This window comes from Cimex lectularius, unplaced genomic scaffold, assembly GCF_000648675.2.
Source record: "Cimex lectularius strain Harlan isolate CLEC.00 unplaced genomic scaffold, Clec_2.1 scaffold87, whole genome shotgun sequence".
Taxonomy (NCBI): Eukaryota; Metazoa; Arthropoda; class Insecta; order Hemiptera; family Cimicidae; genus Cimex; species Cimex lectularius.
Window position 1 is genome coordinate 1,457,000 of NW_019392768.1, and position 24,145 is coordinate 1,481,144.

Here is a 24,145-nt window from a genome sequence, read left to right on the forward strand (position 1 = left end):
GACTACGAGAAATCTATTCCATACCAACCTTCTTATACAAAATAATACAAATTTAAATTCCCTTCCGATTTTATACTATTATAATTATTATAATAAATATTGTAATGGTAATTACACGTTAAGTGTAAGAAAGGTCCTACAGACCTAACTTATGGGTGAATTTTAATAAATAAACCGTTAATCTATCAATCAATCCATTTTTTCTCTATCTAAATATCTTTCTTCTCTTTCTCTCTCTCGCCTCTCTCTGCATTCTCTCTTATCTTTCTCTTTTCATTCTCTTCTCTCTCACTCACTCTCCCCCTCTTAATTTTCTTTCTCTTTTTTCCCCCTTTTGCCCTATTTTTATCTTTATCTCCTATATCTCTTTCTCTTTCTTTCTTTATAATTCACTCTTTTTCCCTCTCTTTATTTTTCTTTCTCTCTTTTTCATCTTTTAACCTTTATTTGTCTTTTTTATTTCCATATCTCTCTTTCTCACTCACTCCTTTTTCTCTTTCTTTATCTCCCTCTTTCTGTTTCTTTCTCTTTTTTCCCTTTTTTGCTCTATTTTTATCTTTATCTCCCATATCACTTTCTCTTTCTTTCTTTATAATTCACACTTTTTCCTCTCTTTATTTTCCTTTCTCTCTTTTTCATCTTTTAACCTCTATTTGTCTTTTTTCTTTCCATATCTCTTTTTCTCACTCACTCCCTTTTCTCTTTCTTTATCTCCTTCTTTCTGTTTCTTTCTCTTTTTTCTTTCTCTATCACACAAACTAACTTTTTCACTCTTACACTTTTTCAATTACTCTCTATCACATTCTTATTTATTCTTCTATTTTCTACCTTTTTCGAACGCTTGGGTTTTCTGTTCCAATTCTTGAAATCGATAGGTATTTACTCTTTCGAACAACAGGAAAATACTTTGGAAAGCATTTAAGTTCCTTTGAGTAAATTTGCGCACGATCGTTAAAATCCAGAGGGACTAATTTATTCAAATGTAATTAACACCAATGAAAGTACAACTAATTGATTAGTATTGACATTGTGTTGTAATTACCAGACTATTTACACGTTAAATAAGATAAACCTTTTCTGTAAGTTTAATCAGACGTTAATAAATTTGAGTCAATGAGGTTTTTTTTTAAATTTTGTAATTGTCATATAAAAATGTTGTGTATATTAGAAAAACTGTAATTCATACTTTTAAATTCAGAGTTTAAGGTATTGATAAAATATCTGCTACCTAATGAAGTATAGTACTTGGTAGTTTTTAGTGTAGAATAAATTCAAGTACCCACATTCTTTAGTTACTTAATTGACCACCCCCTCAGGGATTCGTTTTAAATTCAGTTTAAGACCATTGTGGGCCGAAAATACCTTAAGATATTCCAGAGAGGAAGGATTTTAAAATTTCAACCACGTAAGAATAAGAGGCGTTAGTCCTTTTCCCCCAGGGTGCGGTTGAGGCTTTACTCGCATTGTGCTTTCGCTCTTTCTCCCCTTTCTCTCCCATTCTCTCCTCTCTCGCTCTCCCCCGCGCTATGTCGGTGGCTTTGTAGTTTAAGTGAATTCTAGATGTAGGTCAGTATATGCCGGGTTGGTCCCATGTAAATTCACCCACCCCCGAAGAATGGAAAGAGGCCAGGTTTTTGCGTTCCAACGCTGTCTCAGAATCGCCAGAATGCCTTCCGCCCACCTTTTAACCAAATAGCTGGGTCCTTGCTCTTTAGATACGCACTTTCTTTGTGCCCCAGAGGTTTTCCTCTGAGTTAGGTTTATTCCTGGCCTCCTAGAGCTCGGTGGAGTTTGTGATCCTTTGAAGAAGAAAAACAATGTGATAAAAAGTCAAAAATCTTATGATCCGCATATCATCGCTGTGTTAGGGTTAGCACCTTTACTCATCCTTATCTGAATAAGTTAAGAACACCTTGAAAACCAACTAAAAATTTTTATGGGCTAAGCTAACAAAAACTCGTTTGACTTCGAGCCGACATGCATGATAAATGGTGCAAGAGTTATCTTAAGATATCCTGCCAGACTCGATTAGTATTAAATTTATGGTTTAGCGCAGGCTAACCAATTTTTTTTTTATAAGAAATGTTTTTTCCATAATAATTACAAAGGAAAAATATAATAACTGATTATAATGTTTATTCATTAATAAAATGAAAGACTATTTGCTAAACGTTTTACAAATGTTACATTCGAACAGTACTGTTATTTTAATTTATGATCCTTCCTTCCATATTTGGAAGCAATTGTATGATAATAATATAGTTTATTTTTATTATAATAAAAAGTCTATAAAGGTATATACCAAGGTAAAATTATAAATTTTGGTCAATTATTAACTAGATTTATCTGAATTTATGAATAAAGCATTAGGGCAGTAAAAAGACGATTTGATATCAACATTTGTTAATTTCTTCTAGATTATAAATACATACTTAAAATAAAATATAGACTTTTAAGAGTGTAACAGTTTGGTTGGAATTTTATCCTCTTTTCTAAATTTCATTATATTATTGACAAATTGTTCCTGAAGAAGACGTGTGCTTTATTGATTTCTTAGAAATACATCAAATTCATCTTTCGGCCAGGATAAATGGACATCATCAAAAGACTTCATGTCTCGTAACGTGTCAAAAGAATTGGATGGTACTTCTCAAAATTAATGTGTGGGCGTTAATCTTTCAAGAAATGTTCATCATATTAGGGATTTTTGAGACGAAAACGAAGGTTCTTTTGAAGTTCAACGCAATAAAATTTCCCTCTGGTGTGTCTTTAAGTGTCAAAGTTTCCAGAAAATAAATAATACGTAATATTGAAGTACAAATCCTCCAAAAGTTTCGTGGCAAAATCGATTTGACCAAACTCAATCTTTGTACTAGGTTAAACGGGAGATAACGAATGTTTTGAAGCACTTCAAAAAATTGTTTTTTCTTGTTTTATCATTAATAACTTTAATATTTATTAGTATGTCATTTATTGTGTACCAGAGACAAAATCGGTAGGTTTATATCACAATATATATTTACAAGTTATGTTTTGTTTGATTCCGTCTTGAACACGATAAATAAGAAAATAAAAATAAATTAGAAAAAACCTGTTGAAGGAAATTAACCACTACCTACATTATCTAGTTATGATGATATGTTTTATATCTAATAAAATTTGGTTTAATATTTTTTATTGTTCATCGCTCATACTCTCTCACTCTCTCTCTCTCTCTCTCCCCTCCCCTCTCTTTATCTCTTCCCCCTCTCTCTCTATCTATTTATATATCTATCTTTCTATTATCTATGTACCTATCTGTATATCTAATCAAATGAAAAAAAATTCATCAGTTCAGTTATTTCTCTCACTCACTCACCCAATCTCTCTCTCTCTCTCCCCTCCCCTCTCTTTATCTCTTCCCCCTCTCTCTCCCTCTATTTATCTAACTATCTTTCTATTATCTATGTACCTATCTGTATATCTAATCAAATGAAAAAAAATCATCAGTTCAGTTATTTCTCTCACTCACTCACCCACTCACTCACTCTCTCTCTCTCTCTCCTCCCCTATCTTTATCTCTTCCCCCTCTCTCTATCTATTTATGTATCTATCTTTCTATTATCTATGTACCTATCTGTATATCTAATCAAATAAAAAAATTCATTTATCTCACTCACTCCCCCACTCACTCTCTCTCTCTCTCTCTCACTCTCTCTCTCTCTCTCGTCTATCGCTCTCACTCTCTCTCTCTCTCTCTATCTTTATCTCTATTTATCTATCTTTCCCTTCCGAATCGTTCGCATACGACTGTTATTAAATTTATATTTCTATCTTTTATCCTCGCTCTTTCTTAAATTTTTTAATTTAACTTTCACCCACTGTCTATCCTATTACCTTCCGTTCCTCTTCACGTAGCCTGTTGGCCAACAAGTATGACACAAATTAAAAGATGCATCTGAGGATAATTATTAAATTTGAGCGGGAAAATTTAGTATAGTAACATGGCCAGAGTATGAGGAACATGGATAAGCGATACTTTTAGCAGTCACGTTGTGTTTGGTAAAATAACGACATGGCTGAGAATCTCGTTTGAAACATAAAAATTATGCTCTTCAATGTTGTTCTCTCATTATTAAATATTTATATATTAACACATTACATGTAGACAAATCAATTTCTGTCGAATTTACTAGTACAATTTGTGTGTCGCGTATGAGAGGTCAACACTTTAAAATACTATTTTTTCAACGAACATTTAAAACTAAGAAGGTAATACCGGGATTCGAAGTTAGATCCGGTTGCATGGAAAGTATGTTTCGTATGCCTTAATCATTCACACAACGAGATGCACAGATTTTTCTATTATTTTAATACAATTAATTAAGGTTTTTAGTTGAGATAAAAAAGTCAATGGCACGAGCGGGATTCGAACCCACGATCTTCGGCTTGATACGCCGCTGCTCTACCACTTGAGCTCTCCCACCTCGACCCCTTCGGACCCCACCTTCCCATCTCAACCGCACCTTTGAATTTTCCCTCCTTTTTGCCATTTTTCAAATGTCGTGAAATCGGATTGGATTCTTAACGACAAATGAAATGGCCAGAGAGAGCTTTAGTGAAATATACTTCATTTCAAACTTATTAAATTCACTAGTTTCGAGGTCTGCTTGACTAATTAATATCATACAATTAATTAAGGTTTTTAGTTGAGATAAAAAAGTCAATGGCACGAGCGGGATTCGAACCCACGATCTTCGGCTTGATACGCCGCTGCTCTACCACTTGAGCTCTCCCACCTCGACCCCTTCGGAACCAACCTCCCATCTCAAGCACACCTTTAGAATTTTCCCTCCTTTTTGCTATTTTATCTCAACTAAAAACCTGTCCGAGTGGATCGAGGTCACGATAGCTCAAGTGGTAGAGCAGCGTATCAAGCCGAAAATCGTGGGTTCGAATCCCCCTCGTGCCTTTGATTTTTTTATCTCAACTAAAAACCTTAATTAATTGTATGATATTAATTGGTCAAGCGGACCAGGAAACTAGTGAATATTATTTTAATATTATTTTCTATTTTTCTAATATTTCACGTTTTATGTTGTTTCTATATTTTAATAATTTATTGTAGAAAACGAACGTATTCCGTTTTTCTCAGGGAACCGCCTGATGAAATAAAGCATAAGATACCCTTATTGATTATGTTATGCCCGCATGTGATTAGATTTTTTTTCGGCACGGCAGTCGGTATGCATGGGGGGCCGCTATGTGTAGACATCTGACAGCCGTAATGGAAACGTCAGAAGAGGTGAATGGTATTTTTTTATCCATTTAATATCCGCAGTTTCGTGATGAGTAGCACTGATAAGGAGGCAGCAGTTGGAGTGGCAATGTTCGCCGCCTCCGGCAACCTGATTGCTCTAATCACAAACTCTAGACAACAGACCCTTCCAACTGCAATAGTTTTCCGCAACTCGCCCTCAACATTGATTTGCCCAATCAACGAGGGAAGGGCACTTTTCGATTGAGTTGGCGTCATTAAATCAACTTCCAGTGATACCGTGAACTCTAATTTACAAAGCAAACAAAATTATGCAAATTTTCAATTCTCCCCCAAAATTTTGATCACATTTGTAAACTCGGAGTGAGTGCCAAAGTTCTGACTTCGATCTGTATTAAAATCATTTACTAAAACGTAACAGTATATAAATTTCAAAATAAGGAAAATGGACTATTTTTTCATATCATAAATTATTGAAGCTTAATAACATCAAATCCGTTTAAAAACTAAATATCAGGTTTACAAGAAAATATATTCGACAAAATTTTAATATTGGACCAATCCTTACGGCCAAACAGCAATTTGAATGTTTCTTTTTTATAACATTAATTAAATTAAAGGCAATTAAGGGAAGAGCCTTAAATCAATATAGATCTTGCTTCCACCGTGAATATTTATTTTTCAAAGTAAACAATTAATCTTGATTCAAAACAATGTTTTTGTGAAAACATTCAATGATTTTTTTTTAATTGTAGAAGTTCTTATAAAGCAATTAATTTTGCAACAACAAAGGCAGATTTTTTGCCTAATCTTGTTGACTGTTCATCATTCTCGGCCACCCATTCCACATAACGTTTATAACGTAAAAGATTGAGGAAAAAAGAGAAAGTTAGATTGAGAGAAATGGAGAAAGATAGAGAAAGAGCGTGAGATGAGTAGATACATGGAATTGATAGAGAAGGTGTGTGTGTGTGTGTGTGTGTGAAAGAAGGACAGAGATGATGTGTGTGGAGGAAAAGTGACTCTGAGAAAGAAATAGAGAGAAATAAGAAGAGAGTGTGTGTGTGTGTGTGTGTGAGAGAGAGAGAGAGAGAGAGAGAGAGATATTGAGACATAAAATATTCTGTTTTCGCCAAGATGTTCGATTCTATTCTTGCTAACGCACTAAGCATGGCTTTTCGATCATATGTTAAAATCAATCAGCATGGTTTCTTAAGGGGTAGATCCACCAGTACAAATTTATTTCATTATTATGATTTTATTGTTAATTCCCTTGAGAATGGAAATAGTGTTCACGCTGTATATACAGATTTATCTAAGGCCTTCGATAGAGTTGACATTGATATTCTTCTGTTTAAGTTGAAAATCCTTGGAGTTGGTGATCCTTTGTTATCCTTCATCGAATCATTTCTATCTGGTCGCTGTTTTTCTGTTCTCATTAATAATGAGATATCGGATAGGATTTCTACATTTTGTGGCGTACCTCAGGGTTCTCACTCCGGGCCCATATTATTTCTTGTTTATTTCAATGATGTCTGTAGTATATTCGAGGTTTGTAAGTTTTCTTTATTGGGGGATGATTTAAAAATTTTTAATTCAGTGTCTTCTATTCACGACTGTGTTGGTTTACAGAGGGAACTGGACTGCTTCAATAATTGGTGCGAGCAGAATCGTCTTCCTTTGAATATTAACAAATGCAAGGTAATTAAATTTTCTAAAAATATCCGACCTCGTAACTTTGATTGTTTTGACTATTTCGTTGATGGGCAGAGATTGGAAGTGGTTGACACTATCTCCGACGTTGGTGACGTTTTCAGCAGAAAGGGTGATTTCAGTGACCATATCAAACAGATTCGAGGTAAGGCTCTACGCAATCTTGGCTTTATTACTAGGTTTTCTAGAGATTTTAAAAACATCTTGGCAGTTAGAATATTATATCAATCCCTCGTTCGTAGCCATCTGGAATATGCAAGTGTCGTGTGGTCCCCTTACTACGTTGGTGAGATTAGCGACTTGGAAAAAGTACAAAAGAAAGCAACCAGGATAATGACCTTTAGGTTTGGTCTTGCATACCCGAATTATTTGGAAAGACTGAACTGGCTTGGTCTTGAGTCGCTTAGCTCCCGCCGTATTTTTGCCGATCTCATTTGGGTTTGGAAATTGTGGAATGGGGCCATTGATGTCCTAGACTTGCATTTGTCGCTATGTGTGCCTCAGCGACCACTTAGGAACCATAATTTGTTCTTTGTTCCATACTACAAAACAGAATATGAACTAAATTCACCCATACCGAGGATAATGAGATTGCTGAATTATTATTCTAATGAAATAGATGTATTCCTTGAATTCAGTTAAAGCTAAATTAAAATGTTTACTTTCCTTGAATCTTTAAGCCTTGTGTTTTTGTTATTATTGCTTTGTTAATTTGTTATTTTTGTTAATATGTGCCTTTTTTTGACTACTCCTCTTGTAGATTCTTTCTGTTGGAGTTATAATAAATAAAGAAAGAAAGAGAAAGAAAAAAGAGAGAGAATGAGAGAGAGACAGGGATAGATAAAGTGAAACCGAAGAATGCAAAAGTAGAGAAAGAGACATAAAAAGATATACAGGAATGATTAGTAAGAAAGATATAGATGGAGATTAAGAGTGAGAAAAATGTTACGAAACTAAACTTTTGTATTCTATAACATTTTTATATTATGAGAGAGAGAGAGAGAGAGAGAGAGAGAGAGAGAGAGAGAGAGAGAGAAAGGGAGTTTGTGTGTGTGTAGAGAGAGAGTGTGAGATATAGCGAGATTGTATATAAATTGAGTGAATTAAGAAGCGATGGAAAGTAAAAATATAAAAAAAAAGATAATGAGTATAAAGGAAAAGTTGAATGATACAATGACTGAGATGGAGCGAGAGATTGATGTCAGAAGGAAGCCGGAAACAGACAGACGGACGGAGTTAGGGCAAGTTTATGATAAACACAAAAAGGGAAGGAAGTAGTATAGAGATCGAGAGTAACATTGAAAACTCCAAAACAAAAAATTCAAGGATGAGTGACGTTGAAAGATCGAGACAGATATTATTACACATACTAGAAATATTACAAAACTTATTTAAACAAAATAATAATTACACAAAAGGTGTATGTGTTAATGTTGTGGGCTACACAATGATTAAGTTATTTTCCTGTATTAAACAACTTAAGAAAAATGATATAGCTTAGAATTATGGCCATCTTTTAAATCATATCAATTTTTAAAATAATGTGACTTAGAGATGATGATTATATGAGTTAGAAAATATACATTAAAAAAAAACAATAATTTTTTTTACATATTACAAAACATAATGTTTCATATATTCAATATCACTATGAGAACTTGGAACAATGGCACTTTTTTTTGTCTCTCTTAATTATTAATTGTATAATGTTTAACAGAAAAATTTGTAATTTTTGACTTCCTTTGCGTGCATTGCATCTTTTGAGCATTTGTCACGTATTATAAAAACCCAATTCTATATTATTTAATAACGTTTCATGAACTATTCTTTTTATATATCTCATCTTTAATCCTATGGCAGAGAATGGGGAGGGAAAGTGAGCGAGAAGAGGAGAGAACTAGATGGATAAAAAGATAAGGAGAATCTTTGAAATATACAGGTATGTATAGGTAGATAGAAAGGAATAAAGAGATAAGAAAAATAAAGAGTATGAATGAAAAGTAATATTTTTTATGTTATTTTCTCGCAGCTTTTCTATTTACAAATATCAAAATGTATATTGTAATTATTTGAACGACAATGTTAATTGCGAAAAGTTATTAATTTTAATTATTATTTATTATTTTTCAGCATTGTTTTCGAATTCGTTTTACTCGTTTACTGGTTGTGTACTGGTCAAAAGGCTTAAAACATATCTCCAGGGAAAGATATATCAATTCAACAGTAATAAAAAAAAGCCAGTTATAAAAATTTAAGGCAATTGTTTCATTTTTTTCAAGCTATTAAAAAGGATGAAAGATATCAGAAATTGCAATAAGATAGGTAGGTGGTAAATTCTGGTAATCAAAAATGGGGCTCTCATAAAGGAATTCAGGCTCTTCTGATTCAATAGCGTTTTCCAACCAGATTCGTTCACTGAGAAAAATTCTAGAAAACAGTGTCCCCACCAAGAGCGGGGGAGACAAGAGCGAGTTGGTAAAATTTACAATCTGCGGAAGAGGGCGGATGCTAGTAAATTAAGCGCAGCCTTCCGGCTCTCCGATCATTTTCCGGCTCGTTTCCTGGAAAGGGCTTCCATAATGCCTTTCAAGCGGATTTTCTCGACCGTCGAGATGTCATAAAAAGATGTGGGCCGAAGGTGGCGCGGGGGCCTTTTTCCCGGCGGACCTGATTCTTCCCCGAGACACCGTCGTCGGGTCGCCCCCTCACAAGGGGTTGTCAAAGATGGCCTAGTTCATTGGATTTTTAACGCACAGATTCCCACTCCACGTCCCTTTTTATGGCGAACATCAAATAAGCTTTGCTTTAAACGATTACTGCCTCCGTATAAATGGTGTACTGCTGTTGCAGTATTCAGTGGTCGATTTACTACGCTGTAATCTGGACGCTTAAAAGCTTCATCTCGGCATTAACTCACTCCCTTCAGATTCTATAGCTCTCGAGAACATAAAATAAAGTTAATTTGATCACTTTTATTATAACTGTATAACCTTTCTTTAAATCCGCAATACGATCAAATCAGAACCAACATAACCGAAATCTTGTTCAGGGGGAGTACACAGGTGCGCTTGTATGATTTCAATTCCAATTGAGCTTTTACGAGTTATTTTTACCCTATGGCCTTTATTCCAATCTATTTATTTTTGTCGTGCAATACAAGAAAATGTGCTTTTAATTTTTTTATCTCCCGTTCTCTACATAGTCGGCCAGCACTGTACTCGGAGGACATCAGCTTATAATTAGATAAAACGTCAGGTTTCGACAAGTAGACAGATTAACGGGCAAGAGGAGGATCTGCAAGATCATTGTATAATCCTACAACTCCAGAGAGCCTTCCATTCAGAATAGGTTCACAAAAAATCAGAAAGAGAAGTGGGCGAACTTCATAGGTGGCAGACACTTTACGCACTGGATTAAAGAACCCTCACCAAATCTGCCAAACAAATTGCTACGCTTAAACAAGGTAAAGCTCAGAGGATTGATATGGCTATATACCGTTTGCTTGCATCTAATAAAACATCTTCGCAGCATTAAGGGATGACTTCATTTGAAGAACATGCAATGTGGATGAAGAAACTACCAATAAAATCACAACCTAGGATTCCAAAACGCCCAAAACTCAGTAACTAGTTTCATTTGAAAAATGGTCAAAGGAGGGAAAATTCAAGAGGTGCGGTTGAGATGGGAAGTTGGTGTCCGAGTGGATCGAGGTAACGATGGCTCAAATGGTAGAGCAGCGGCGTATCAAGCCGAAGCTCGTGGGTTCGAATCCCTCTCGTGCCATTGACTTTTTTATCTCAACTAAAAACCTTAATCAATTGTACTAAGTAACTAGGTAAAGTACAAGCCAGAGGTAGTGCTTGGGAAATACAAAACTCTTGCTTGGGTGCATTCCATTCTCATCATCATAACTGGTTCATTGTTTAAAAAAATCAGATTAAGGACAAGGATGCTTGTTGTATAGGATAGGGCGTAAGCAGTAACTGCAAGAAACAGAAACGACTTCTTTATGATTTTTTAGGCATCGTGCAAATCAAAGCTAGCGTTCCGCAAGGAAGTATCCAAGGATCCTCTTTATGGTTTACACTGCCGACATACCCACCAATTCTAACATACAAATCACAACCTACTCGGACGACACCGCGATCCTATTCACACACTCTGATCTTACCTTAACAACAAAATGCAACACCTAGACTTCATTATCAACTACTGAACTCAGACCAAATTAAACGAACTAAAACTTATGGGACATTCACGCTCAGACCAGTGCAGTTGTCTATATAAACAAGGTAATCTCCGACTAGAAGGGTAGAATGGGTAATAAATTGAAATGAAACCTGAGAAAGCATAAATAGTGTTTTAACGATTTTGCTCACGTCGTGCCATACAAAGCTGGTGATCGGCAAGAACGTATAGGACCATTCCTGTTTACAATCTACTCTTCAGACATACCCAAACATTCTAATACACAAATCACAACCCACCTGGACAAGACCTCGATTGTATTCACACATTCCAATCCTACCATAGCAACACAAGCAAACCAAGAACACTTAGACCTAATTGGTGAACTCGGTAGTGGATGAAGTTAAGGTGGCCATTCACGATCGCTCCTAGCAGTCCAAACGTAGCGACGACGTTCCAAAAACCACGTCAATGGCAAAACTGAACTGGCGTGCCCGGCTGTGCCGAATATTCGACCGGTCCAAACTCCATCGCACCACTCCAAATATCTACGGCGCGACGACGGCATGGCGCGTTCGTGAATGAGAAAACCTGGCATGGAGGGTGGGGATTTTGGCGCGCTGGCCTGGTCGTGAATGGGAAAACCCTCGTTTTTTTGGCGGTCTCCGTCTTTCTCTCACTAAGCAAACATCTCCGTCGTACATTCTCAAAAAGTCAAAAACGTTTATTCTTTATTGGTAATGACATCCAATCGAGATTTTATTGTTGAGGTGATTGATTTGTATGAAAGTTTATCATGTTTATGAAAGTGGTGGACAATGATTACCACGATAGAAATAAAAGAAATTCGATCCTTAACCAGTTGGTCGACGTTTTCAAAAGAAAGGATACAAACGCAATGAGAGATGCGAAAATGCAGAAATCGTAATGTGGTTGCCAACCTTTCATGTAGTGTTGATTTCTCTCATGACTGTCTTTTGTTTTCTAATCAAGGGGGTAACAAGCTGGAGTAAATATAAATAAGACGTTAATCTTTTTTTTTGTAAGGTTTTGGTTGAAATGAAAAAATAGTGTCACGAGGGGATTCGAATCCACGACATTCGGCTAAATACGCCGCTGCGCTAACCACTTGAGCTACCGTGACTTCGATAGTTCGATCCACTCGGGCACCAACTCCCCATCTCAACCTACAACCTTTCTAATTTTCTCTCTTTTTGCAATTTTTTGGCGTCGGAGCGGATCGAAGTCACGATAGCTCAAGTGGTAGAGCAGCGGCGTATTCAGCCGAAGGCCATGGATTCAGATCCCGCTCGTGGCACTAGCTTTTTCATTTCAACCAAAACATTTCAAAAAAGATTAAATAATTGAAAGAAGTAATTTGGTCAATAGAACACTAAATATAATGAATAAATAAGACGTTTCATCCATCCTTAAATAGTTCCTCCAATCAGCGGGTCCAAGGGAAAGTTCTTTCATCAAATTGATATGGGTATTACGGCTTCTGTTCAGGAGCCACTTCTTACACCATTTTCTCTTCGATTTTTTGCTTTTAATATGTAAATAAACAGAAGAGTAGCACAAGAGATCGTCATCCATTTTGAGAAGGTAATTCACTGGTTGACGTTCGGAGCGACTGGCTGTGGAGCGGTCGTGAATACCCCCTCAAATTTCAGGCACTCCAAATGGTACGACTTGGCGCGGTTCCATTTGGAGTGATCGTGAATGGCCACCTTTAAACGAGCAAAAACACTATTACGTGACATTTACGCTTTGCCCAACTGTACACATACTCAAGGTCATCTTAGAGCAAGTTCATTAGGAAAGGTTGAAAACCTGGGTACCGGAATCTTTAGCAATTGTCTACCCTTTCCACACGGCATTCTTCAAGGAAATACCTTAAAACCAATCCTCTTCACAATCTACACTGCTATTAACCACACATTCTAACAAAGAAATCAATGCTTATTCTACATCTGACCCTCCCCTAACGACAGAGGTATTCCAAGAAAATATAAACATCTCACTCGGTTTTTGATCAAATTGAACGTCCGAAACATTATTAATTGCCAAGAAATTAGTTTAAATTTGAAAATGAAGAGAATTGCACAGTAGACCATTCAAGCAAGTGGTACATTGTTTTTTTTATTGTGCGAAAAAATACTCATTGGCTCACTGAATATTTTTGTCCTTATATCAGCAATAAATAAATAATAATAAGGATTCTTTTTTTTAACACAAACAAATGGTATATTTTGAGAAATTTCCAGATTTACGTGCGTCTGGTCTAAGGTCGTAATTGAATGAAGGGTTGGAACTTTCAATCTATCATCATAGATTCCACGTGGCCGCACTGTGATTAGAACCGGTCGGGAAATTAATATCGGCGGATTGTGTGCGGCCAAAGCTGAATCTACACGAGTAGAAAATTTGAATTACAGTGTTGTGGAACAGGCATAATTGATATTTACGAATTAAGAAATACTACGTTGTCAATATTGATCGGGGTTCCGCCAGCTCTTTGGGGTTATTCTATATTTTTGGATTAGAAAACCCGTATAAAATCTTTTTTTTTTGTGTATTGTTACATCAAAAAAAGGTTTAGCGTCAACAGTGTTTATTTATTCAGACAAGATTTGTTTTTGTACAAAAAAATATCGCCCCTTTTGCTGATGAGTATCAGCTCGTCCGACAAGAAAAACAGGACTGTGAAATTAATCGGAGCGGTAGATTTAAAGATTAAACGGACGACTTGTGTTTTATTTTATTCATTAATTCTCTTTTATGGACAACGTTTGAATGCAAAGGCTTCTAGAAACCCGGCGAAGCGGTATAAATCAAGGCATGGCGATATTAAAAAATATTTTCTCTGTAAATATTTTCCGTGTGTAGCCGGCTGAGTCGGGCCGAGATTTAGGTAGCAGTTGAGATTCTCATGATAGCCTGGATTTAAATGGTACGTGAGCTGGATATTTCCAGGGGGCTAACTGTAGTAGGTCCGTCTCTCAGGAATGGGGATTTCAAATTTTATGGAAAGACGTGCTCAGCTGAGGTAGAGTGCTCATAAAGAGTTGAATTATCGGCTCAGTTAACTGATGCTAAAAGTCGGCGATCCTGTCGATCCCAAAATCCCGTGGCAGGAGTCAATTGCAAACTGGTACTTCTTTATTCCTTTGAACCTTCATAAAGGCCTGGATTGGTAAGCCATATAGGACGTTTTTCATTAGAAAAAAGTAAAAAATGCAATTCAATTCCAGAAAAAAATAATGATTTCGCTGTATAAAAATTGACCTAAAGGTACAAAATCGATCCTATTTACAAAAAGTGAAAGGGTTAAATCGGATCGTTCTTGACCCTACCATTTAAGTTAAAAACTTCATAGTGTTTTTACTACATTTAAAATATCGTCGCTTAGATTCGAACTTACCCAACTTTGTGTTAATGAGGGTGTCAATTTTTTATCGCCCTATGCACGGGTCAGAAAATCAAGAGGAGACAGTGGGAATGGAACCCACGACCGAGAGTTCTTCCAGCCGACCCTAAGACACCATAACTCACTACCACGGTCCCCCCAACCCTATATGACCATCTATGTATGATGTGACCTAGCTAGACTGAAGCGGCAAGAGTTTTGTGTTGTTGTTTCACATTGGTCAAAAGGTACCCGGTGCCCAGAAGGATCACTCTAGGTTCTTTCCTGTACACTATTTATAATTTATAAATCCGACGACCTACCGCCAATATACGCGAACACCTCGACCTCGTGGAAGAAAGACGCAAAAAATAAAGATGAAATCGTACAAAAAAAACTACAGCCAAATAATTTTGACCTTAATAAAAACTAAAACTTGGATTAAACACTAACAAGGAATTATCGATATTGATACTAGTGAAATATCTAGGACTTATAGTTGTACAGCAGACTGATGTGACCTAAGCTAGACCGAATCGACAAGACTAGCACAGAAGACATGGACAACTAAGCAGACTACCAGGAACAAATTTAGATGTGAAATTCAACTAACACTACAATACTAGACCTACTAGAACATACAAAGCAAAACTGTCGGGAATCTCGAAGCGATCCGATATCTAACCGATCCAAGCCTTCCAACGTCCTCAGAAGAATTTTCCATCTTGCTTCTTCTCCAACGCCCACCATTCACTAGGCTTTATCCTTTGCCACACCTTAAGTTCCATTCTAAGCTTTCTTCTCACCTTAGCACTTCCATTCCAGGCTTTTCTATTATCTCCCATCCCAGGAATACTCCATAAAATATTATAAACTAACTATATGTCGTAGTGAAGTCTTTCAATTTCTAAATGTGCATAAAAATAAAAAATAGCTATATTGAACTTTGTAAATAATTTCACTAATTTCGTGGTCCGCTTGACCGCTTGGTTTTTAGTTGGTGGGTTCGAATCCCGTTCGTGCCATTGACTTTTTTATCTCAACTATAAAACTTAATTAATTGTAATATATTAATTGGTCAAGCGGACCACGAAATTAGTGAATTTAATGATTTAAAAAGAAGTATACTTCACTAAAGCTCTCCGTGGCCATTTCATTTGTCGCCGAGAATCCTATCCGATTACACTACATTTGAAAAATGGCAAAAGATCCCACCTTTTTGATGGGAAGTTAGTGTCCGAGTGGATCGAGGTCACGATAGCTCAAGTGGTAGAGCAGCGGCGTATCTAGCCGAAGATCGTGGGTTCGAATCCCGCTCGTGCCATTGACTTTTTTATCTCAACTAAAAACCTTAATTATTTTTAAATAATTAATTTTATAAATTTCATTAATTATGATGTTATCACAATGCATCATAGACCTTTAAACCTTTCAATTCCATTGAAAATATTATATTGCTTTCTCCATGTAAAAAATAATTGATAATGTCGGATTTATAGTAATTTAATATTGTGTAAATATGTTTAAATATTAATTTCATTAATTATGATGTTATCACAATGCATCATTGACCTTTAAACCTTTCAATTCCATTGAAAATATTATATTGCTTTCTCCATCTAAAAAATAATTGATAATGCCGGATTTATAGTAATTTAATATTGTGTAAATAAAAAAGGCAAAAATTCATCGAAATTGTCTCTGAAAGAGTGATAGCAACAAGTTCCTAAGGAATATTTCCTGTCTCGAATCCATTCGATCCTGAAAATAGTTGGACTTGAACTTTTGTTTCTACATGAATGGTTTGTTGTTAAGTGGTTTTATATTTTATGACATTTCTTTCCCAGAATGTAAGATAATAACTTTTCAAGTTTTGATGTTCCCGCTTCTAATCCGACCATCTTTTTACTAAATCCTGAAGACAAAAGACCCCTAAAAATATAGTTTGGAAAAAAGAATAAAAAAAGAATAAAAGTGAGCTTCTAGTTTACAACACGCTTAAAAGGCTTTGAATCTCTTTTCGTAGCTGGTTTTTTCAACCCCCTGTCAACCGGTTTCAGGGTGCTGTGAAAACGTTCCGTCCGTTGATCGACGGTGTCGTAGAACACTTGAGGGCTCATACGCGGCAAAACCCGTCCACCTTACAATGGAGCTGCTTTGCATTTGTTTAAAGGAAGGTGCGCTCTGGTGAAAAACCCTTTTGAATATTCATGTCCGCGGGAAAAACCCACAACGACGAGATATCGGAGAAAGATGGGATTTATAATGGAACAACTTACCTAAATTGTCACAGAAGGCCAATAGCACGAAGTTGGCTGCAAGAAGTAGCAAAGTGAGAATCCTCCTCATCATTTCGCGCTTTTACTTTTAGACATCATCCTGAAAATAAAGAAGAATTTCTTTAAATAGAGATAATCTTGTCACCACCTGGTCATATATTTTTTTAGCCAAAATATATATTGTATTTTCAAACTTATTTGTTCATAGTATCAAAGAAAATCTTTGAGGGACTTATTATTATTGTAAATATTACGAGAAATATAAAAGAAATATTTGGGGGAAAATTTATTTTGAAGTTCTGGGGTTTTACCTCGGAATCTTAGTATGTGTAGTGTAAATAAATGTTCCAGATTTAGCTATTAATTGTAAGCGTTTACCGTAAATCTGGATACATTTAAAATTTTAATTTTCAGGAAAGGTGGTAAGCAAGCAGTGTCAGAGCGTTGGAATTGCAAGGATAAGAATATAGATGTAGTAAACAATACAAATATTTTTGGGGTCGATCTGTCGTCCAAATTGCCTTTTATCGATCACATTTTTTTCCATTTATATCAATGATCTGCTCGACTCCATCCAGTCCTGTAATTATCGCCTATATGCCGATGACTCCCAGATATACATATCCTTCCACCCTTCCGATCTTCTTCACTCGGCCACTCTCAAGATCCAAAAAGACCTAAACTCCATCAACGAATGGGCCCATAAAAATTCTCTAGTCCTCAATCCGTCCAAATCCACCGCCATAATTATCGGGTCCAGGCAACTCCTCAATTCCCTCCCCAGCATCCCATCTCTCATGCTAAATAACCATGACCAAATGACCAAAACCTTTCCTGGCATTCTCACATTTCCCAAATTTCCCGCCATTCCATTGCCTGCCTCAGCCTGTTTCGTCGGTCCTGGCTTCTCTTACCTTTCTCCACCCGCAAACTCCTTGTATCTTCCCTTATACTTCCCTTCTTCGATTATAGCTGTTTGGCATACGGTGGTCTCTCGGAGGGGGAGAACGCGCGATTGAAGCGTATTATGAATTATTGCGTAAGATTTGGGGACCCCACGGGGATCCCGGGAGTCGGGGTTGTATTCCCAACTTTCCTGGCTATTCGCCTCCTTCCGTGCACTGTATTTCCTAGGTTGCTTTCTTTTCCAGTCCAGTGCTCGTCGTCCTCCTTACATCATCCAATCCCTCCAATTCAACTCCTCACATCTCACACGTAAGACCCGCTCATCCCCAATCGACCTTATCCTTCCGCAACATACAACCCAAACCATCGAAAGATCCTTTCTGATCCGAGCCCCTAAACTCTGGAACTCCCTTCCCCTTTCTATTCGTCACGCTGCCTCCTTTTCCTCCTTTAAATCCCACCTGTGTAATCACCTCCTTTTCTCCAAGCAGAGATCTCACGTTAACATTTGTTATTTTTGTTTAATATTCTCGTAATTTTTTCTTCTGTCCTGCCTTACTGGTATACATTGTCTATCTTTTTTACTTTTAACTTCATAGAAGGAACTTCCTTTATTTATTTCATGTAAATTAATCTTAGGGGACACCAGTCCCAGAATAAAGTTATTTTTCTTCTTCTTCTTCACATTCAAGTTAAAGCCACACTCGATAAATTAGCAGTAAATAGGGTTTGGAATGATCTGTTCACCCAGGACCTAGTTAAGCTTTTTCAAACTTCAAGGTATTTAATTGCGTTTGTCGTTCCTTCTTGCCTACGCTGCCAGATCTGTGGATTTCAGAGATATGAGATGATCGAAAAAGTTGAGAGAATTATTATTAAAAACCTCTTCTCTCTTCCTGACACACGTATGCTATTGTTAGAAACTGGGATTGACCTACTATACATTTTTACCTTAAAGCTCCCTATTTATTTGTTTAAAATGCTCGAACTTGGGCATCCACTCTCCTATCCAAAATTACAGAAGTTATACACACGATTGTTACCTGTTTTCGAAATAAAACACGTCTGCTTAGGATTATGGTTGTTCTTTTACGTGTACAAATGATATCAAACTCCTCCTAAACCAAATTAGGGAAGTTCATCGAATTGCCTAATGAACGAGGGGAGCCTCCTTGTCCACCCGTTCCTCCTTTATAATACCATTCCCTTTGTTTCTTCAGTCTTCTGAGTTAGCAGGCAACCTTTTACGTCTCTGTGAGCTGCGATGCTTTCTAAACATGCGTTGCTCTTTATGCAACCCCCCAGGTAAAGGAAGATACTTTTCACTTTGTGGCTGAACGCTCAATTTTATCGGAATATCGTCTTCTGTATCTAGATGTCTCCAGTCTATCTCGCTTTTCGTTTGTCTCAGATCCTGTGTTTAAAGAAATTGTAACCCCCTTGCATCTTACATATGGAGTGTGGCACTACCGGTATCAGTTGATTCAGCTATTCAACTGTTAATACTTTTTCAAAAAAGAGCAAAAAGAAAAAAAATTGAAGTTATTAAAGATGAGATGATGGATCGACCTGCTGCTGAACAACTTGGAATAAAGGATCTTCGGTGAGGTCACAACAGAACGACAATTCTTTAAGTTTTTGCATATACATATTGTATTAAAAAAATAAGAAAAATATAATTGTTTTTTAACTTTTTTAAAAATATACAATACGTTCTAACTGCGATATTTTCCTAAAATAAATAGGTCCTGATGATGACGGCAAGCCCGGCAAAAACTTAAAGAATTGTCGTTCTGTTGTGACCTCACCGATGATCCTTTTTTCCTAGTTTTCCAAGTTAAAATAATGTTTTATCTCCCTCTGGCCAAGAAATATTAAGTTTTGTTTATATTCACTTAAACTGTATAATTTCGTTAGAACTCATATGTATATTGCAATATTTTTAATTTCATTTTTGGTTTTATCAATTATTATTGATGACTTATTATAAATATANCTTAAACCTGAAAGAGATCCTATTGATAAGATCTATAGTTTCCTCCACCAGTCGTGAGGTTGACAAATAGTCTTTTTCTAATGCCCTAACACTAGCCTGAGTGTCAAAAAAGATTTTAATATCTTTTCCCTTAATTTTATTTTCCATAAGTGTTCTACAAAACACATTGATAGCCCAGATTTCTGCGTGAAAAACGGAGGTGTTATTGCCAAGAGGGGAGGAGATGCTGATTTCTAATTTTGGTATGTAGATTCCTGCATCACTCCCTCTTCCTTTGATAAGTGATCCATCTGTGTAGCAGTCTTTGTTACGATGGTCATCATCCAGACTATAATTATAATCACAAGGGGTGACTACCTGAAAGTACTTTTTCCCCAAAGGGGTTTTAAACTTTTTATCAATAACGCTTAATAATTGACCGTTAACCTTACTTAATAGTTGTGAGATTTTCGAGTGACCTATGTTTTTGCACTTATGATTCCAGCTGCCCTCGCTAATTAATCTGTAGCAGCTGATTAGTGCTCTGACCTTAGATTACTTATCATTAATCATTCTCATTTAATTTCATACAGACGGATTTTTATCCTTGTCGTACTATACTTTGGTACAATGCTTTTTTTTTAATAAAAGGAAAAATAAATTAAAGTATAATAAAAAAATTAAGCTTTTGTCTTTAGCAGGTCTCATTCAGCGCGCCAAGTTAAAGATTTCATTTCACGGCCTTACAACCGAGTAAAAATGTACAATTAAGAAGGTTTCCTCTACGTCTGAAAAACTTGTATGTAGTGCAATGAAACAATTCTTATTTGTTTTAGAAATGACAGAAATATAATTGTAATAAGAAAAGTTTAATAATTTGACCATCCGCTATCTGTACGGCTTTTTCTATCTAATAGGATAAAGTCGAAAGAAAAAATTGCGAAGGAAAATAGAAGAACGTGAAGGGCCATTCTGAATTTCTCAAGGAGCCATGATGAAGGGATGGTATTGTAGAACATATTTCATAAGTTACGCCCTGATCCGACCACGCCGTCAATCCATCTTCTCGTCCGTTGATTTTTTTTTATTTTTTTATTTTTTTCGTTGGGCCGTCATGTATGTACCATGCCGCTGTCCTGTTTATTATATCAACTCTTTTCCCCCGGCGCGGGCGAATATTTTTTTTAAACCAAAGCGCTAGGATGCCGGAAGGTCTTTATTCAGCCGTATTTTCAGGCACGATATGGGCGGGACATTATACGACATCCAATGAGAAAAACTAAACGAAAAAACAAGGAATCGAAATGAGACGAACGATACCATTTTCTTCCAACTCCAGTGAGATAACATAGTTGTTATTTTACTACTGAGTGTTTGCCTTTATCACAACAACGATATTCTTTCTAGGATTTATTTTAAATATGTTTAAAACAGAAATATTGAGAATTGTTTTGCTGATCTCTCCATGCGTGAAAAAAGTACCATCTATACGTATCAATAATCAACAATCCAAAAATATTACACACCGAACAAAACAAACATAAACGTAACTTTTTAGAAATGGTTTACATCAACAGGATAAACACAGAATCAATTACTGAACAGACACATGTAAACTCAGTCGCAGCTACGCCAATATCATTAATCAAATTCAATACAGGTAACATACATATATCATCACATCACACAAAACATATAATAAAACATATAAAACATTCATCACATTCCACACATCAAACATTTTTACATGTGTGTGGTGATTAGTGACTGTTAGTCGATGATTATTCAGAAATCGTGAGATGCAGTCTGGTGTGATGTAGGTTTCAGAAAAACATTTTCTTTATCATGCCAACGTTTCGATCTTTATTGAGATCATCTTCAGGGCTCAAAGTGTTTGTTTTCTGCGTATGTGTGCCATTCTTGCGTGTCATGTTGACAAACACTTTGCGCCCTGAAGATGATCTCAATAAAGATCGAAACGTTGGCATGATAAAGAAAATGTTTTTCTGAAACCTACATCACACCAGACCGCATCTCACGATTTTTGAACAATTTAGCTTTCCTTTTCCTATTTATCCCCGTCTATATAATCCTGACAGGATAATCTGGCCGAACCATTACCAACGTTTTTTCCCCATCGTCGGCTCTTTTCACCTCCATCAAGCCGACTCCTTATACAAAAATGTCTTTCTATACCGACTTCCTTCCCCACCTCTTTCAAATTCAACGTATGTAAACATAAAACAGCAATATCTCACTGGCACTCTCAACACGACTCGCAAGAATGGCACAATTACGCAGAAAACAAACACTTTGAGTGAGTAGAAATACTTTGATTGAAAATAAAAAAATAAAAATTTTTTGCATTGTATAAATTCACTTTTTTCCACATCCTAGATGTTTTTGTTAAATTGGCTCTGAAGATGATCTCAATAAAGATCGAAACGTTGGCACGATAAAGAAAATGTTTTTCTGAAACCTACATCACACCAGACCGCATCTCACGATTTCTGATTAATTAAGTACCATCTATACATTTCGTAAATTTCAAAACTTTCAAAAGTGCTCGCTATAGTTTTATGAAAGCGTGTCTATAACTGTAACAGTAAAAACCAAATAAAATATCGACAACTCTAATAGTACCTAGAAAAAACAACAGTTATTGGACAGGAAACAATTATGACATAGCTTATGTTTTGCAATGTAGCAAGAACAAGTATCTAGGCTAAAAAACTTCATCTAATTCCTAATCAAAACATCCCTCTGAAAGAAGTGACTAATCTTATTACTGAAAACGACGAGGCATGTTAAATGAAATCAAACAAAAATTCATGAAAGCCCCCAGGATTTCATCTTATAACAGGAGAAATCTTGCAAAAAAATCGCAAAAATAAATTTGCCAAGAATTGTATAAACCATTTACAGTAGATTCTCGTTATCCGCGCTTTCACTCATCCGCAGTTGCCATATGCCACATGGCATATTTATTGTAAATCGTACATAAAAGTTCCTAGTTTTCAATAAAAATCAGTCACCCATCCGTGAAATACTCAAAAACAGTGGGAAAATTCGTTCTTGTGATTCAACAACGCTCATGCTTCGAAATCGGTTACGCAGGTTCGCGATAGTGTTACGATTCGATGACGAGGATAGGTACATACCTGTTGATGTACAGAATAGAGGAGAATGACGGGAACAGATAGTGAGAAGAGGAAAGAATTAGTTAGAGAGAAACAGGGAGACCACGGAAGATGGGCATGATGAGAGACTTTTCAGCTTGCCGTATGTATATAGGTGTGCAGATAGCAAAAAATGCTTCGAAGTCTGAGAGTCGGGATGTTTCTTATTATCCGCGGTGATGCTTGGTACGCATCCCTCGTACGACAACTCTTCTTCTACCTCCCAAACATGCTATACCGAAAACAGCATAAGGACTAAAAAAAAACAAGACCCATTTACAATTTTTTAAAAAATCTTTTAGATAAAGCGGGTGTTCCCGAAGGAAGCGTTCTAAGATCAATCTTGTTTGGGCTTTATACTAGTGACCAATCGAAAACACCCTATGAACCTTCTTTCTGGACTTCAGTTTGAACTTTAATAAACTTATAAAGACACCACTGGGTGAAATGCAAATGTAACTAGTTTTGTATCTGTAATCAGAATAAAATTTAAGTTTGGGCAAATTTATTCTGTCTAGTTCGAGAGACTCGATATTTTCTTCTACTGAGCAATACTGATGTTGTTTATATCATATTTCTATATCTATCTATTTGCATCTTTTCTGTGAATTGTACCTATATTTTCTATTCAACAATATTTTTTATATTTTCTATATAACAATATTTCAAAGTTTACGTATGGAAATACTTTATTCAACGATATCAATGTTATTTCATTCAATCAAATCAATATTTACTAGAATTCACTAATTCCGTGGGCCGCTTGACCAATTAATACATTACAATTAATTAAGGTTTTTAGTTGAGATAAAAAAGTCAATGGCACGAGCGGGATTCGAACCCACGACCTTCGGCTAGATACGCCGCTGCTCTCCACTTGAGCTATCGTGACCTCGATCCACTCGGACATCAACTTCCTACCTCAACCCCACCTTATGAGTTTTCCCTCCTTTTTGCTATTTTTCAAATGTCGTGTAATCGGATTGGATTCTCGACGACAAATGAAATGGCCACGGAGAGCTTTAGTGAAGTATACTTCATTTTAAATTATTAAATTCACTAATTTCGTGGTCCGCTTGACCAATTAATACATTACAATTAATTAAGGTTTTTAGTTGAGATGAAACACGAGGGGGATTCGAACACACCATCTTCGGCTAGATACGCCAGAAAGAAACTCATAAGGTGGGGTTGAGATAGGAAGTTGATGTCCGAGTGGATCGAGGTCAGGTTTGCTCA

The 24,145-nt window shown here is 36.2% G+C and overlaps 1 protein-coding gene across 12 annotated transcripts in view; it reads right to left on the reverse strand.

The window, feature by feature from the left end:
* Window positions 1-24,145, reverse strand: part of LOC106667815 (protein eva-1 homolog C) — a 618,009-nt gene that overhangs the window by 422,227 nt on the left and 171,637 nt on the right. For all 12 annotated transcript variants that reach the window (XM_024227529.1, XM_024227530.1, XM_014396011.2 and 9 more), the window contains one exon: window positions 16,847-16,946. In XM_024227529.1, coding sequence (XP_024083297.1) covers window positions 16,847-16,919 — 73 coding nt within the window. In that variant the 5' untranslated portion in view covers window positions 16,920-16,946. The remainder of the gene's footprint in view (window positions 1-16,846; window positions 16,947-24,145) is intronic.